The 16,345-nt window shown below is 37.3% G+C and overlaps 1 protein-coding gene across 1 annotated transcript in view; it reads right to left on the minus strand.

The window, feature by feature from the left end:
* The window catches only part of DNAH7 (dynein axonemal heavy chain 7), a 242,092-nt gene that overhangs the window by 103,670 nt on the left and 122,077 nt on the right, over positions 1-16,345 (minus strand). Inside the window, exons 31-38 of the mRNA XM_055089198.1 lie at positions 13,667-13,849; positions 13,130-13,306; positions 10,224-10,355; positions 8,673-8,897; positions 5,888-6,085; positions 3,574-3,729; positions 2,685-2,853; positions 461-587 (exon numbers count right to left, since the gene is read on the minus strand). Coding sequence (XP_054945173.1) covers positions 461-587; positions 2,685-2,853; positions 3,574-3,729; positions 5,888-6,085; positions 8,673-8,897; positions 10,224-10,355; positions 13,130-13,306; positions 13,667-13,849 — 1,367 coding nt within the window. The remainder of the gene's footprint in view (positions 1-460; positions 588-2,684; positions 2,854-3,573; positions 3,730-5,887; positions 6,086-8,672; positions 8,898-10,223; positions 10,356-13,129; positions 13,307-13,666; positions 13,850-16,345) is intronic.

The raw sequence follows: 16,345 nt of genomic DNA on the forward strand, positions 1-16,345 counted from the left end.
CTAGGGAGCAACATTTCCCCAGGGTACAGGCTCCAAGGTTATACTCAAACCTGGACATGGACACCCCTGGGGAACTCAAGAGTTTTACTACTGGGTGTCAAAGTCACAGGATAAACCTGGCAATCTTTCCAGCATTAATTGAACTATGTGGCAAAAATTCAAAATATTGATCATTCCAACATGGACATACAGCGCAAGGCAAAATGTGTATGGATTTTTAGGTTAAAATCCAAGACTTCAGAAAAATAAAGGAAAAAGAGAAAGATACTGCAGTCCCTTTGTGTTATGTTCCCACACCTGGATATGGGAGCAAAGGAGGGAAGCAATGTTACCTGTTATCTTCTTCCGTGTCTAAAGGTGCTTTCATGGAAAAGTTTGAGAAGCACTACTTGTACTGACATGTTCCCCAAAGATTTTACAGCCCCCCAATGAAAAAACAAACACACCTTCAATTACCTACCAGGTTTTTAAATGCCAGGTTAAGATTCTAGAGAAGATTGTAAACATGGATTTATCACTAAACTCATTGATTGTTATAATATTGAAATGTCGCATGTATCGAGGAGTTACTGGATTTCGACCACCACCTAAATATTAAAAAGGATAACCCTTAACAGTGTTATTCGTATATACCAGAGTATTTTCTCTACACTTTACAGCATAAAACAACGCACAGATGGACAAATTCACAGCACACAGAGAAGAATAATCGATTATTTGGATAACCTTGACCTCAAAACAGTTTTCTCCTCAACCTCAAGGTGTTGTTTTCTAGTTCAATGATCTGAATAAGTTCAACTAATCAGATATAATCTTGGTCAGGTCTATTTACCAAAGGAAATTCGACCAGACAGAAAGAACCAATGGCCACCTTCTCCATGACTCAGACATAGCCCAAAGCAGTAAACCGTCAAACATTCTCATTACAATACGATATTAAGATACAATATTATACAATGTTAATATAATATTGTATGCAGTATTAACATAACCCTGGTGACTCTCACTGACCATACTTTAGGGTCCTTTCCACATGGCTGAAATTCAGCATGACCTTGGCATACAGCCTCATTCTTCCCCCACATCTTGAAATAAATTTCCCTAGGACTAGTCTATGTGGTTCACATGGCCACTTCACTGGCTGCCTGTAATTTTAAAAACTGGGGGATTATCTCATTTTTACAAAATACTGATTACATTTTCAAATATGAAGTTTTAGTAACAGACTTAGAATGTAACATCATTTTACAAAATTGATTGATATTATCATCTTTACATGTATAGACAAAATGCATTTTCTCTTTAAAGGGATTCTATCGTGAAATCTTTGGTAAAGAAGTGGTGTTAAATGTGCATGATACCTTTATATTGCTTTAAAATATGTAAGTTCATGTTTTATATTTGTTTAAAACCCGGTAAATCTGTATTTTGCTTCTACCACTATTTTACTGTGCTGATTCTGAAAACATGAATAATGCGTGAAAGCATATAACTAGTTGCCTATAGATCAAAACAGTTATGTATCTCTATGTATTTAGAAGCTTATAATAAACACTGATTTACCTGGGCAAGTTTAAGGAGATGGTAAAAGGGCTGCAGAAGGCAAGGTAAGAGATCATATACCCAGCTCTATCTTCAACCCTTCCTCCCAGAGAATGCTCAGAAATGGTGGTCTTTTTAGAAAATGGGGTCCAAGAGGAAAAGACACCTCATGGATTTAGCCTGCTCCTCTGTCCAGTCCTTGAAGAGGCCAGGAAAGTGGACACTTAGTACAAATGACTGCTGGGTAGTGGGGGAGAGGCAAAGTGGAACTAAAGTCTGGGACCCAGGAGCAATAGAATTAAAAAAAAAAAAAAAAAAAAAAAAAAAAGAGGTGGGGGGCGGAAAAAAGCATTCAAAGTGTCCCAGGGAGTGTACTGAGAGCAATTACTGACTCAGAGCAAACTGTCTGCATTATAGGTCAGATAAAGGTCAGGTGGTTCAGAGGCAAATACTGGAGAGATTCCCTGAAGACATGGTACATCAAGAAGGGGAATTTTTAAAAATATAGGATACCAGCTTGAGTTCAGGAAAAGAACAGTTAAAAATGTCCTGTTAGTTGAATCAAGCTGTTTCAGATATTCTAGAATAAAAAATTTCTCCTACATAGAGATCTCTTTGAGTTTACAAATTTCCCCTGAAAAGTGTGAAGGATCTCCAAGAGTTAATTCTTTTGGCCATCTCCTACTCAAATTCCCCCTCATCAGTCTGTCTAAATCCAGAGACTCACTAAAATGGGAATTGATTAGGGTAGAGGAAAGGTGACTTCTAAAGCAGGGATGTTTCATACAGTTGAAACTTTAAGGAATGAAACAGAGGAAAATGAGCTTCCCCATGGGGATCTGGGTTCTCAGGGGATCTGGGACCTCAGAACGCAGGAAGAGGAAATGGAAAGCAAATTCCCAAAAGGTGGAAGAAAAAGGATTTGGAAGAGCTGTTTGGTTTGATGAGAATGACTCCAAGCAAGGCAACCCACTCTGCACTGTTGATCATTGTGGTCACTCTGTTAGGTCACAAGGTACAGACATAGACAATATATACACAAAACATTGTAACTCAAGTTGTCCGATTTCTCTTTCTTTCTCCTGCCCTTTCTATATAGCCAGAGTGATTTTCAATCTTAATCACAAACTCAGAAAACGTACCTGGAGGTCCCATAGCACACATGATTTGAATGTCCACTAGTTTAATCATAGAACAATCTTTTAGGTCATACCAATTCCAGTGATCTAACCATTGTCTAAGTAACTCGATAGGAGGTTGAGCCCCATACACCTCCGGAGCGGGCATATTGACATCATCTACAAAGACAACCTGACAATGAAAGGAGACGAGGGATTAGAAAATATTAACATCTTAATATAGTGTCCTATAGTGCAAACAATGCTCAGGCAAAGAATCAATTATCTTCTTGTGGGGTACATATGTGAGAAGTGATGGTTTCTTTTCACATCAGGAACATCCCTTAGCATCCATGTTACCAAGGAACAGGGAGACAGTCTTATTACTAACCTTTATAGTTAAGAGTTTAGAACCTATTAATCCTCTCATGCAACTTGTTTCTCGGTATTCCTTCTCTGTTTTTCCTTGTACAACTTCAGTACATTAAAATAAATGAGGAAGGTGTGATTTTAAAATGATTATAACCTCTGAGTGATGACAGTAAGGTTGGGAAGTGTATTCTGGGTAGAGGAAAAGTCAATCGATAGCTTGGTTGTTTAAAGGCCGAGAGAGCAAGCAGCAAAGACTCCACTGAGTAAAAATGTTAATGAGAGAATTAGGAAGGTAGGTAATTTCCCAGATGTATATTCTACTTCGAATTCAAAGGGCAACTGCTTGTTTTTAATGTCAAGTTGCCTGATGCACATACAAATCTGAACACACTTTTAAGAAAACTTAACCAAAATCTGTGATAAAAAAACTGTACAAAAAGACATCCAGTACCAGTATATCTGGCTTCCTCGCTCTGAATGTAACAATGCCCATGAATAGGACCATTGCTGTACTATACGTATAGAAACAGAGAGTAATTACCATTTTCTTGCCCAAAGGAGGACCAAAAACTCCCTTTCTTCTTTTGTCCAGTTTTGACATGATAATATTCTGAGTTTGAGCTGCTGTAGTTTGTGCTGAGAAGTTAATCAGCAGAGGCTTGTATATATCTTTACAGAGTTGATTTAAAAGAAAATTCTGTATAACAGGAAATAATGAGCCACAGTTGCAATTATGTTTTGACATTTCAAAATAACCACTAAGCATCATTGTTGACACACTCGAATTTAATCTTAGAGTGACATAATGTAAAAAGAGATGGAATCAACAGAAATAACAGTTTTACCAAGTCAATGGAGTGTGTCTATTGTCCAGGCCTTCTGGACACGTGGCTTCTCTGATTTCTAAAACCACCATGCAGAGTACACATTCCTGCTTAACATGAAGTCATAGGAACTCAGGGGTTAAGAAACTTGCTTAAGGTCTCAGAGATGACACAAGAATTTAGACTGCCATTTGTCTCTCTCCAGATCAACGTTTTCTGTAATATAGCTTATTAGCTTTCCACTTTTATCAAGTTATCTGACTGTAAGTTAGGAAGCTTACATAGTATAATTTGTACTTTCAAAATGGAATTCACTGGAAAGCAGATAAAATTACAATGATTCTTAACCAAGATGTTGTTTTCTACAAATCATCTTGTAGAATAATAATGGAATAGGAAAATATTTACAATACCTTAAGTAGGAAAAAGCAGATCACAAAATAAGATGCAAAGTATGTTCCCAATTTTGTGAAAAGTAATTCTTTCTGGCCTGGGCAGTTTATTACGTGGGCTGAATTTGATGGGGGTAAAAATGACAAAGGCTTTATTTTTCTCCACCCACTGCCTTGAACCATGTCAAGTCTCCATTCCCTAACTCTCGATAATATCTTAGATAAATCCATTAGCTTTCTGTAAATGTTGTTATTTTTTTTTTTTAAATCCAGTCCAACTCAACACCTTGATTTAAAATCTCAGTCTAAACATCTTCCCTCCCCACTCTTGGATATTTCTTGACACATACAGCATTTAGTATGATAAAGGTGACATTTCAATCTGTTGGGAAAGAGATTATTCAATAAATAATACCAGGACAATTATTCTACTATATAACCAAATATATTCCAAAGGATTAAAGGATTGGATTAAAATATAAAATCAGTAAAGAACTAGAAACAGGTACTGTCACAACTGGGAGAATGTGAATGGAATTGACCGGGAAACTGAAATGGGGGAGGGGCCACCAATAGCTCCTCCTCTCTCCTCCACCTGCCTTCCCTATCTTCTTCCTGCCCACGGCTGGGTGTCGGGCAGAGCTGGAGGAAGAGAGGCAAAATTCCCACTTCACTGGTGTCACTGTGGTTCTCTCTTGGCTAATGCTATCTTGCCTGCTGTCATGGCAAGCTTCCAAATGTTTGCTCTCTGAGAAGACCAGATGTGCAGGTTCCTTACTTACTCCCAAGGGACATTCACATTGCACAGTTCCCTGACCTGAGGGGACTAATGGAGTTCCCTCACTGCTGTGGGCAGTCATATGGAATTGAGTCCCAGAAAGGCTCAAGTCCAGTTACCTTCCACACTGTCCAACTGACCCGGGGGAAACTTGCACTTACTTGCCATGCCAAAGGCTGGAGGTGCTACTCATTAATAGTTCCAGCCAGCTTTCTCCCCTCAGAAATCTGAAACTAGAGGCAAGAACTGGTCTTTGATCAGTATGACCCCCTAAACACAAGGGAACAAGGATTTATAACGCTACCGAGATTTGGGGCATATCTGTTGCAGCAGCTTGCATTTTCTTACCTAACACACAATAAGTGTGCTTCCAGAAATCATTAAAGAAAATCAGTCTTATTACCATGTAGTAATTGTTTACATATTCGATAATTTAGAAAATTAAATATTAACCAAAACACCCTTTTTAAGGGAGATAAAATTCTTCATCCTGTATAAGCTATTTTCACTAAAATACCTTTAAAATGGACAATAATTTAGTGATATAAAGTAGCATATCTTTAATCAACTTTCAAAAATAAATAGGCAGGGCTTCCCTGGTGGCGCAGTGGTTGCGCGTCCGCCTGCCGATGCAGGGGAACCGGGTTCGCGCCCCGGTCTGGGAGGATCCCACATGCCGCGGAGTAGCTGGGCCCGTGAGCCATGGCCGCTGAGCGGCAATTACTCAAAAATTCTCTGTGGCTGCAACATTGAAATACGTAAGTATTTAAAAAACATTGCCTACCAGTTCAGGTAGTTTAAAAAATAATTTTCTTAGGACTATCATGCACATTTTAACATGTAGATTTCTACAATACTTACAATAATGTAAACACTCTTTCCAGTTCCTGTTGGTCCTACAAATATGGAAGGCTTTTGATGGGTGGTCAACAATTCCATTAGTGCAGAGTATCGAACTGTGTCCAGAGTTGGTACAATGATTTCATTAAACATCACATCCTTAGGAATTGGAGGAGCTTCTGCCAACTTCTTTACCCATGGTTCCCATTTTCCTATTCCCTGTTTACAATAAATAACCAAATAGTGAATGTCATGTTGTAAAATACTTTTAGATGGCACTCCTGTGCCATTGCAGAAAAGATGAAAGATCAAGACAACAATCCTTGATATTTATGCACTTGTTTTTATCCTTTAAAACTCTTCACTCTAATTTTTTTAAGTTAAATTTTGTGTTAAATTAAGGAGAAATTGGGCTTTTATATGAATAAAAATGAAATGGCAATGTTGTGATACTTTTGATGTCCTGAAACCACTGATTATGTCAACCCAAAGATCAGTTATTTTGGCCAATTGTTAGATTCTTTAATGGCATTGAGAAAACTGGTCTAATCAATGTGTTAAAGAGTAAAGAATTTTATTCAATACCTGTTCACACAGAAACTATTCATATAGAAAAATTTTCTACATAGAACATCAGCTGCATATTGTTTGACTTTTATAATGGTACTTATAACATCAGCTTATTATTTCAAGCAAGAGTCCTCTTTCTTTTTTAAAAAAATTTTTATTGGGGTAGAGTTGATTTTTGACTGTTGTGTTAGTTTCTGCTGTACAGTAAAGTGAATCAGTTATATATATACATATATCCACTCTTTCTTAGATTTTTTTCCCCATATAGGTCATTACAGAGTATTGAGTAGTTTCCTGTGCTATACAGTAGGTACTTATCAGTTATCTATTTTATTTATAGTACTATCTCTTTTTAACTGTAGTAAAAAACACCTAAAATTTACCTTCAACCATGTTTAAGTGTATAGCTCAGTAGTGTTAACTATATTCATGTTGGTGTGCAACAGATATCCAGAACAGACAAGATTTCTTAATATGAGATTATTACTATGAATTAACATTACACTGTATCTTTTCATCCAATTAGCTTATGAACTAAAATTTTAATTTGCTAAGGCAGTGTCTATAACGAAAATTTTCAAAAATATCACGTTAACTCTCTCTCCTTAGAAAAACACCACTGCCCTCTCCATTCTTGCAAAATCCAATTTAAGCTCCTGGCCTTTCGAAGCGTATTAGAATTTAGACCCATTCTTCCTTCACACGTTCTTCATGTTCCCCAAAACGCAGCCTCACTGATGGGCCTACCGGTTACAAAAAGGCCCTGTGTCCCTGGACCTTGACATATAAGACTCTTCTGTCCTGCAGTATACATGACACTCTTCTGAAGAGGCTAGGAACTCACAGAGGGCAACACTGTGCTTTATTCATTTTTGTATCTTCTGGCAGTGCTGTGCACATAGTAGAGAATTTGAGGAGGCTGAATTTACATCAGTCTAAAAATAGTATTGCAAAGAAATTCCTAGAACTTTCTAAAACTGATGAAGAAATAATGCTCTTTCGATACTCTTGATAATCTTTTCTAACATGGATATTTTGCCACCTGTGGGGAAGGAAAAATTAAGAATCAGAAAACCTAGAACAGAGAGTCATTTAGAGATTGTGTGATCCTGGGAAAAATCACAAAATATCTCTGAGCCTCAATTCCCTCAATGATAAATTTGAAAAATAATCCTACCTTTACCATTTCACTGAGATGCTGGGAAACAAAATAGAAGTGATTGTGGAAAAGCTTAATAAACTGCAAAGTGCTCTGAAAATGCAGGGTATTGTTAGTCATTTGAAGTAAAATTAGCAAAGATATAAAAGGTATCTTGTGGCTGGCAGGGTGAAGAGTCTCTTCTGAGGTGAGGTTGGCTATACATTGTCAAGAGCCATAAAAATTTTTAAAATGATACAGTAATTCCTTTTCTAGGAACCTATCTCAAAGAAATAATCAGATATGTACGCAATGACTTGTGCACAAGAATATTCACAAAAGCATTAAAACTAAAACAACAAAAACACTTCAATATCCAAGACTACGAAACGCAATGGATCATGGTTCATCCAAATGGTAGACTATAGGGAGGTTTTAGAAAAATAAGTTTATTAAAGAAATATCAGTGAGACATAGAGTTGTTTTCTTTATTAAGGGAGGAAGGAGGATATACAACTACCCAGTGAGGATATCGTGTGATCCCAACCTCACTTAAATCTGCATATATTTAAATAATATGTATACCAAAACTTTGTCCTCATTTACAGTACTTATGGGAGCCGTTACACAAAAACAAACAAGTGAACAAACACCACCCAGGTTGTATTGTCCAATCTGTTTGGGAAGGGCTGAATTCCTAACCACCCAGTGGTGGTCCTGCAGGACCTCTTAGCCTGTGATGTGCTAACATGCACCATGAACCTCCCAGAGGTGTGTCCTTGAGCAGTACTCACCTGGTGCTGGACTGGATGTCCTAATGTGTGATTTTTTGCAATGAGTACAACTGGCCCAACAAGTATTATTTGTCTCATTTTATCAATGAGAAAAACAAGGTTCAGGGAGATTAAAGAACTAGTCCAAGGCTATATGGCAGACCCAGGTGTGCCTGACTTCACAACCAGCGTGCCTTCCTCTACTCCATGCTGTCTCCTAAGGTAAACAGTGGTGACAAGGTGGCCACAGAGCCTTTATGTGCTGTGTGTCTCCAAGGAGACTCTGCCTGGTTGGCAGGTACAACTCTTGCTTCAGAACTCTTACCTCAGTGACAAACTGATAATCATAAATTGTCCCTTTTTCAGGAAATGGAACAGTTAGTGTTTTTGAAGATGTTTGCTCAGTACCACTCAGTAATTTAAACCTATTTCGAGTTATTTCTGAAATCGGGCCTTCCATTAGTTCTCGAAGAACCTTATTAAATTTCAACCGATCATCATCTTTACAAGAAGCACCAATGGACCAGATCAATGAAAACAGAAAAATGCCCTGAATTGGAGAGATGAGAAGATAAGAGTGCATTAAAGAATAACTTTAATCTATTCTTGAAGCTTAAATCGTATCAGCCAGATTAATATCTTTGAAAGGAAATGAATAAACTGATATATGGTAGTAGGTTATCTCAGGATTTTGTAATAATTAGTTTTTTTCTATCAAATTACATGTCTTATAAAGTCTTACTATCAGAAAAGATAATACAATGCAAAGTATAAATTCTAGGCATAGTAAAACCTTAGAATGATTAGTCTGGTAAATCAGGTGATAATTTAAGTATATGGCTGAACTTTGATATTAAAAACATTGAGATAACTTTTTATTAAAGTACAAAAGCATATTTTAATAAAGAATAATCAACCCACTAATATATTTATTAAATTTAAATTTTGATGCAGTGTTTTTTAAAAAGTAGAACAAATTCAGATACTTTTATTTACCTGTTGTAATAATTACCTGAGCATTGATTGTATAATTAGAACTGCTAACCTACAAGCTTTCTTACCAGACTCAGGCAGAGGGAAGAGGGGAGACAACAAGACACACCACTCAAATGAGAAAGCCTGTTTGATAGTTTTAAAATCAAATCCCCTTTTTAATGCCAGAGCTAAAACAGTCTTGACTATGCTCATAAAAGCTGTGAACTCTGGCTTCACACTATTCACCTACTCGTAGATTACTTACAGACTGTCTCTCTCTGGAAACTGTTTTAAATGAAACTAAACATTTATTTCATAAAATATATGGAAAAAGTAACTGACTACAATAGAAGTGCTACCATTAGCCAATACATAATTTTTTTATTAAAGATGATTCAAGGTCTGTTGATAATTTTATTCCTATATTTAAAACTTTTATAGATTATATTTTTTCTTGCTTTCCTCATTTCAAATATATACTTATACTCAATACATATATATTTTTAAAATATTTATATCTCATGAAAAAGGGGGAAAAGTAAGGAGAAAAAGCAATGAATTATAATTTGGAGGTTGAAGGGGAGGTGAATCCTGTTGTCAATGGTCATTGACATTTTGAGGATTGATCATCTCTGAGACTGGCCAAATGACCCAAGGTAATCAGTAGCAGATCTGTGGGAATCATCGGGCTCCACCCAAACTTCATGATCCAACAGAACTGCCAGTCAAGGAGCTTTCCTACCAGCACCTGGCATTTGGAACCTGACTTTTTCCTCACTGTTCAGCTACCACCCATTGTCCAGACTCCAGTTCCGGGAAAAATGAGGTTAATTAATTAGGAAGCGTTGGGGAAAGCAGTGGATGTCTTTCTATTGCAAGACTCAAAGAGAAATGGACCTACCTCAAGTAAAGAGTAAGTTTCTCGATCATTTCTCTCTCCTACTTTGACTTCATCAGCAAAGTCATTCATAAAACAGTCTATCAGATTCATTAGGGATCGGACTAAGTTTGTATCTGAAGTAGAAGATAATTCCTGAAAAATCAGAGAAAAAAAAGTCTATGAAACAATTTAAATGAGGCACTAATTGAAATAGTATCAACTAATTTTTATTGAACTCATTTAGTTCTAACAGCCATAGTATCTATGAAAAGGTACTATTATTATAATTCTAGTTTTATAGGAGTGAAAACTGAGGTACATATCAGTTCCCTAGAGTGAGGCAGCAATGGATGTCCCATCCAGGTGGCGTGTGCTCTCTAATCACTCTTATACTGATTCTCAAATTTAAAAAACTCACAGTTACAAGTTTAGTTAATTTAATCACAAACATAGATTCTATGTTATACCAATTTCATAAACCAAAACACTAAAAAAAAAAAATCTTTCAGAGCAGGAAATTAATTTGCTTATCTAACATGTTCAATAAATAAAGCCCATTTTAGAATATCTTTATAAGCTACAGCAGTACTCAGAGTAAACTCATTCTTATGAAATATATTTTTAAGTCCTGAAGAGCATAAAATGTTTCTGGAGTGCTGTAAATACTGTGCACTTTATTTCTCTGGGTCTCACCATGAGAATTTATAAAATAAATAATGTTACAGTTCCTATAACCATGCAGCATACAGCAAGTTCTCAGTAAACATTTGTCTTTCCTCCAAGCTCTCTTCCAGCCTTTAGAGTTGTATTGCTTCATGGTTAACATGTAAGAATTAACTCTGAAATGGACTCTCTGAAGATTAGAAGCAGGTGACTTGATATTTGGCCACTGTCCCAGTAGAAGCAGGCAGAAGTGATAACTGAGTGTCTGATTAAGGCCAGGGACTAGGTGTTACTGCTGCAACCCTAAAATGCAAACAGTTAACTACTACAAATAAGACAGACGCGTATTACTACTTAGTAAATAACAGGCATTCATAACTTTCTTTAAAACTTATTTTATTGTAGTATAGTTGATTCACAATGTTGTGTTAGTTTCTGGTGTACAGCAAAGTGATTTAGTTATACATATATATGATAGTTTGCATCTGCTAATCCCAAATTCCCAATCTATCCCTCTCCTACCCGCCTCAGCATACACAGATCTGTGCTCTACAGGCATTCATAATTTCTTCAAGAAAGGACAAAAGTGCATAAGTACATTTCAGGAAGTTTATATTAAAAGTGATTTTTTTTTAATTCTCATTACAAGAACAAAATTCTACGTACGACAGATATTAACTAGACTTTCTGTGGTGATCATTTCACAAAATATACAAATCATTATATTGTACACCTGAAACTAATATACTGTATGTCAATTATACCTCAATTAAAAAAAAATTTTTCCCCCTATTTGCTATTGAAAAGAGCAGTTCCAGTTATATGGAAAATCCATTTATTTGTAATACTTACCTTCTGTGACAATGCCAGGAGAAAAAAACCCTATAGCTTATTTTATCTCAATTGATGCATATTTGATTTTGAAACATGATTACTTCATATGTACAACATATTCCGTTACAGCCAAGTTTCCTGAAAGAGCAGCCTACACTCACCATCAAGTCAGTATCACCCACATTCCTAACCAACCGCCCTGAATTACTCTTGCCTCTTTCCTCAAAGTGCTAGGGCCAGGGGTCCCTCATGATCTCTACTGCCAGATCCAAGGGACACATGCCAACCCTTTCCTTCCTTCACCTCTCAGTAATTTCTTATAACACTGGCTACTTGCTACTCAAAACCTTCTCCCCGTTCCCTCTCTCTAAATTGCTGGTATACCCAGGATTACAGCCTTTGCTCTTTTTTCTCCGGATTTGCCTTTAAGTAATCTTCATTACCATGGTTTTAAATTCCACCTTCCAAATCCGAACACTGGGACAAATACCTGCCTCAAGCTTTTCTATTATATTTCCAACAGCAGGAGAAATCCCAACCCTGTTTCCCTATATTTGATCCAGAGCAAAGTCATCCTAAAAGACCTTTGGTCCACATCTCCCAAAGCAGAAATTAAGCATCTTTCCCTACAGTTCCCAGCTGGAGGGTGTTTAAGAGCCTCACTGGAACTCCATCAACTCTCAGAGGCAGGAGATATCCATGCTTCCGGAAATTCACGCTGTCACTTCTCTCCCTTCTACCTTTCCCCCCATCTCATCCCCAGGGTGTACTAAAAGAAAGAAAAATGGATTTGTTTGCTTTAGGACCTCTTTCAATTCTTCTACCACAGGCTGGCTTCCCTTTCCGAATCACAGTTTTATTAGCTATCCATAGTAATCCCTAAACAATTAGATGCACTCATGCTAAATATAGCAGATTCCTCATTTAGTATGTCTAAAAAGCAGTAATATGTGTTTCTCCATGTGACCCACTATCCAGTTCTTTGCAAGTCATAAACGAGATTACTTTTTTCAATTGTCCTTTTTCTAATTATAAAATAATATATATTTATTCTAAAAGCATTGGAAAATAAAGAAAAATTTCAAAATGAAAACGATTTTTAAAAACAACAGTCCATCAGAAATGAGAGAGAACTATTTACAATATTTTCACCCAGGTGTGATCAGGTGGGACTTTGAGTTTGTTCTTTAAGAGAGAAAAAGATCCATACATTTTCTCAAACCACAAGATGCTTCATTTAAAATATTTTTAATTAAAAATTTTAATAAAAAATTTTAAACTTTAATAAGAAAAGAGTTTTTAGTCAAACTAGTTAAAAATTATTTTAATATCTGGTAGTTGGCAATAAAAGTAGACATTAAAATGTATATATATGGCTAATTTGGATTTTCCATTTATTTTTTAAATATTAAAATTTTCATCCCTCTTACCTTTGTATGCTTTCTAATAAATTCGACAGAAACAGGAACCATTCTGTCAAATAAGCCTATTATAAATTCCTTCTGAATAATACTGATCACAGGAGGTAAAAGATTTATCCAAGACAACATCAGCGGTCTCCAGCCCAGCATATGAGGCTCCATGTAAATCATCCCACATCTGGAAACCTGGAAAAACAATCATTGTTTACCTCCAAGGAACTGCTTATAAAAGAAATATGACTTGGTACATCTATTTCTTACAACCTTCAGAAAACTCTTGGGGAAAAAAATAGCATACTTTTAGATAATTTCCTGATCTAAATTTTTGTGTACAACTTTACCAAATGGTCCTAGGCAAAGAGGAAAATATGCCTGACACTTATATTTGTCAAGGTATGTCAACAGACACGGCTGCTCTTGGAGAATCACAGATGGCTGTTAAAATGAATTCTATAAATACTTTTCATCTAGAGTCAAAGTTACTAAGCAATAAACGCATTTATAACATTTCAAATTTATAAGCAGATGTGAAAACTGAGAACTTACAGTGGCAGGAGAAGCAACTTCTAAATCCATTGGTTCAAAAATAAGATTCATTTGTGGTGACATTTGGATAATCTCCCCGCTCATCAGACATAGCTTTTTGTTGTCATCCAGCACAGTGTTCATATTCTCAATCCATACTGCATCTACTGGCCCATCAAAAACTAACCATTTCCTATCTGGCGTCTGGTTCACGCATATGGTGAGTAAAGGACAAAAATGGTCATGGAAGGGAAAAAGTTCAATAATATTATTTTACAACTTTGAAATGTAACCCCTAAAACTAATTTCACCATCAAAATGTAAAGGCATCTCTGGAATAAAGTGTGCATACGTGTGTGAATATATATACATTCACTAAAGAAGCCTATATATGCCATGGATGAGACAAATATATATAACATCTTAAGATTCCATCTTTTCCAATGTTTCTAAACTCATATATAACATGTTTTAGAGAGTACCATAAGTAAAACAAACATGTAATTGCCAGGGAAAACAATTTTCATTCAGGCTGTCTGACTCTATAGAGATTCTATTTAGTGTTCATACAGATTAATTACTCTTGTGTGTTAAGTCAAATTTTTTGTTCCCTCCACTGAATGAATTAACACGTACATCCTTCTTGGGCTGAACTGTATCATGGTGGTACAGGGCATTAATATCAATATAACCTTCACAGTCCCACAATGAGAAACATGAAAATATTTACATATTGTGCACGATATAGTAAATGTTCAACAAATATTAAAAAGCGGCGAGGTATTAGCCAGAAGGAGCAAAAACTGATTCTCTTTTCCATATCCTTACGAAGTAGCCCTTCTGAGGACACAGATGATGCTTTGGTTCCCCTTCAGCAAATGTGAATTTGAGTTGAAGTAGTGAAGGATCTGAATCCACCTTAACACATTCTCATTCCCTGTGACCAAAGGCATTAATCCACGAGACAGTGGGCCTGTCTGGGCTCAAGCCACCCATACCCACACTCAGAAGCTAGCTCTGGCCACGCTCAGGAAGCACGGAAGAGCCTGTTATCTCGGAGATCACCTTCAGAGCAACTTTTCCTCCTGCTGTTGGGTCCCCAGGCCTGCTCATCTGCACTCTGAGAAACACTGCCCTGTAACGGTGAGTTGTTGGGCTGTGCAGTCTGAAAGACCTCACTTTTAATCTGATTCTACTACTTCCCAGCTGTGTGACTTTGGGACAGCTACTTAACTTCCTGGAGACTCAGTATTTCCGGGATGTAGCTTGCTGGAAAATATAATGTATACTATGTAGCTAAGTGTAAAATGGGAGATATCTCATGATTATTTCTTTATGAATAATGTGACAGCATACATTATCTGGAGACTTCACATGTTAATCTGGGCCAGAGGACATCCACTGTGACAAGAAAGGATCTGAGACATCAAAGGATCTGGGACATCAATGGTCCCAGACCTCTGCCGGCCCCACCTGTGCCTCCTGATTACCTTTATCCAGTAAAGCTGGACACTGGGCAAGATCTCTGGCCCCTGAGAGCCAATCCTTACATTATTCATTGCTCAAGGCCCTTCAGGCAATAAAAGCAGAGCTGCAATTTGATGTTTTTCTGTTACTACACCGACTCATGACTGGCTGGTCCTTAAGTAGGTAAAGAGCACCAAATTTAGGATGCATGGTAGTCAGAATAAAGGAAACATTTATATAAAAAAAAAGACTTAAAACAAATGTCTGTAGCCTAGGCCCCTTTTCCTGTAAGACTAGCCTTAGCAAGCTGTCTCCCTGTAATCACACGCCACGGAGAGCTTGCGAACATACGACAACCAAGTTAACATTTATTGGTCTGTGGACCCTTTTCTGTAACAATGGGAAGCAGCCACTCAGTAGGGTAAGCCAGGAGTAGGTAAGTTCCCACTCCCCTTCCCGGAAGCCAGCAGCTGGCACAACCTTTACCTCTTCTGCTTTCCACAGGCAGCTGATTCTCTTCCTAACACACTAAAGGGTAAGTGTTGGAATTTGTGAGACATCATTTTATAAAGGTCTGCAATTTCCTCTCTAAGCACTGGAGTTTATCTAACAATTACTGGGTGTGACACTGACAGCTAGCTGAGCAGCAGGGTACAGGAAGAACGTTATTGCAGGATTGAAAGGATCATGTTATTCAGATGCTCTCCTTCCTGGGTCCCTTAGCCTAGAAAAAGAAGATCAGAAATACTCTCCCCAGTCTTCTTTTCTCCTGCCCTCTCTTCTGTGCATACTGAGAAGATGCCTGCCCTCAGGGTCTCTGGCCTCTCTGCAGGCACTAACAGTGCTCTTCACAGAAACACTGCCAGACAGTTCAGTAATGTGTTTTATTTATTTATATATTTTTTAACATCTTTATCAGAGTATAATTGCTTTACAATGCTGCATTAGTTGCTGCTGTATAACAAAGTGAATCAGCTAAACATATACATATATCCCCATACCTCCTTCCTCTTGCGTCTCCCTCCCACCTTCCCTATCCCACCGCTTTAGATGGTCACAAAGCACTGAGTGGATCTCCCTGTGCTACGTGGCTGCTTCCCACTAGCTATCTATTTTACATTTGGTAGTGTATATATGTCCATGCCACTCTCTCACTTCGTCCCAGCTTACCCTTCCCCCTCCCCGTGTCCTCAAGTCCATTCTCTACGTCTGCATCTTTATTCCTCTCCTGCC

The sequence above is a fragment of the Physeter macrocephalus genome, chromosome 2, assembly GCF_002837175.3.
Source record: "Physeter macrocephalus isolate SW-GA chromosome 2, ASM283717v5, whole genome shotgun sequence".
NCBI classification, from domain to species: Eukaryota; Metazoa; Chordata; class Mammalia; order Artiodactyla; family Physeteridae; genus Physeter; species Physeter macrocephalus.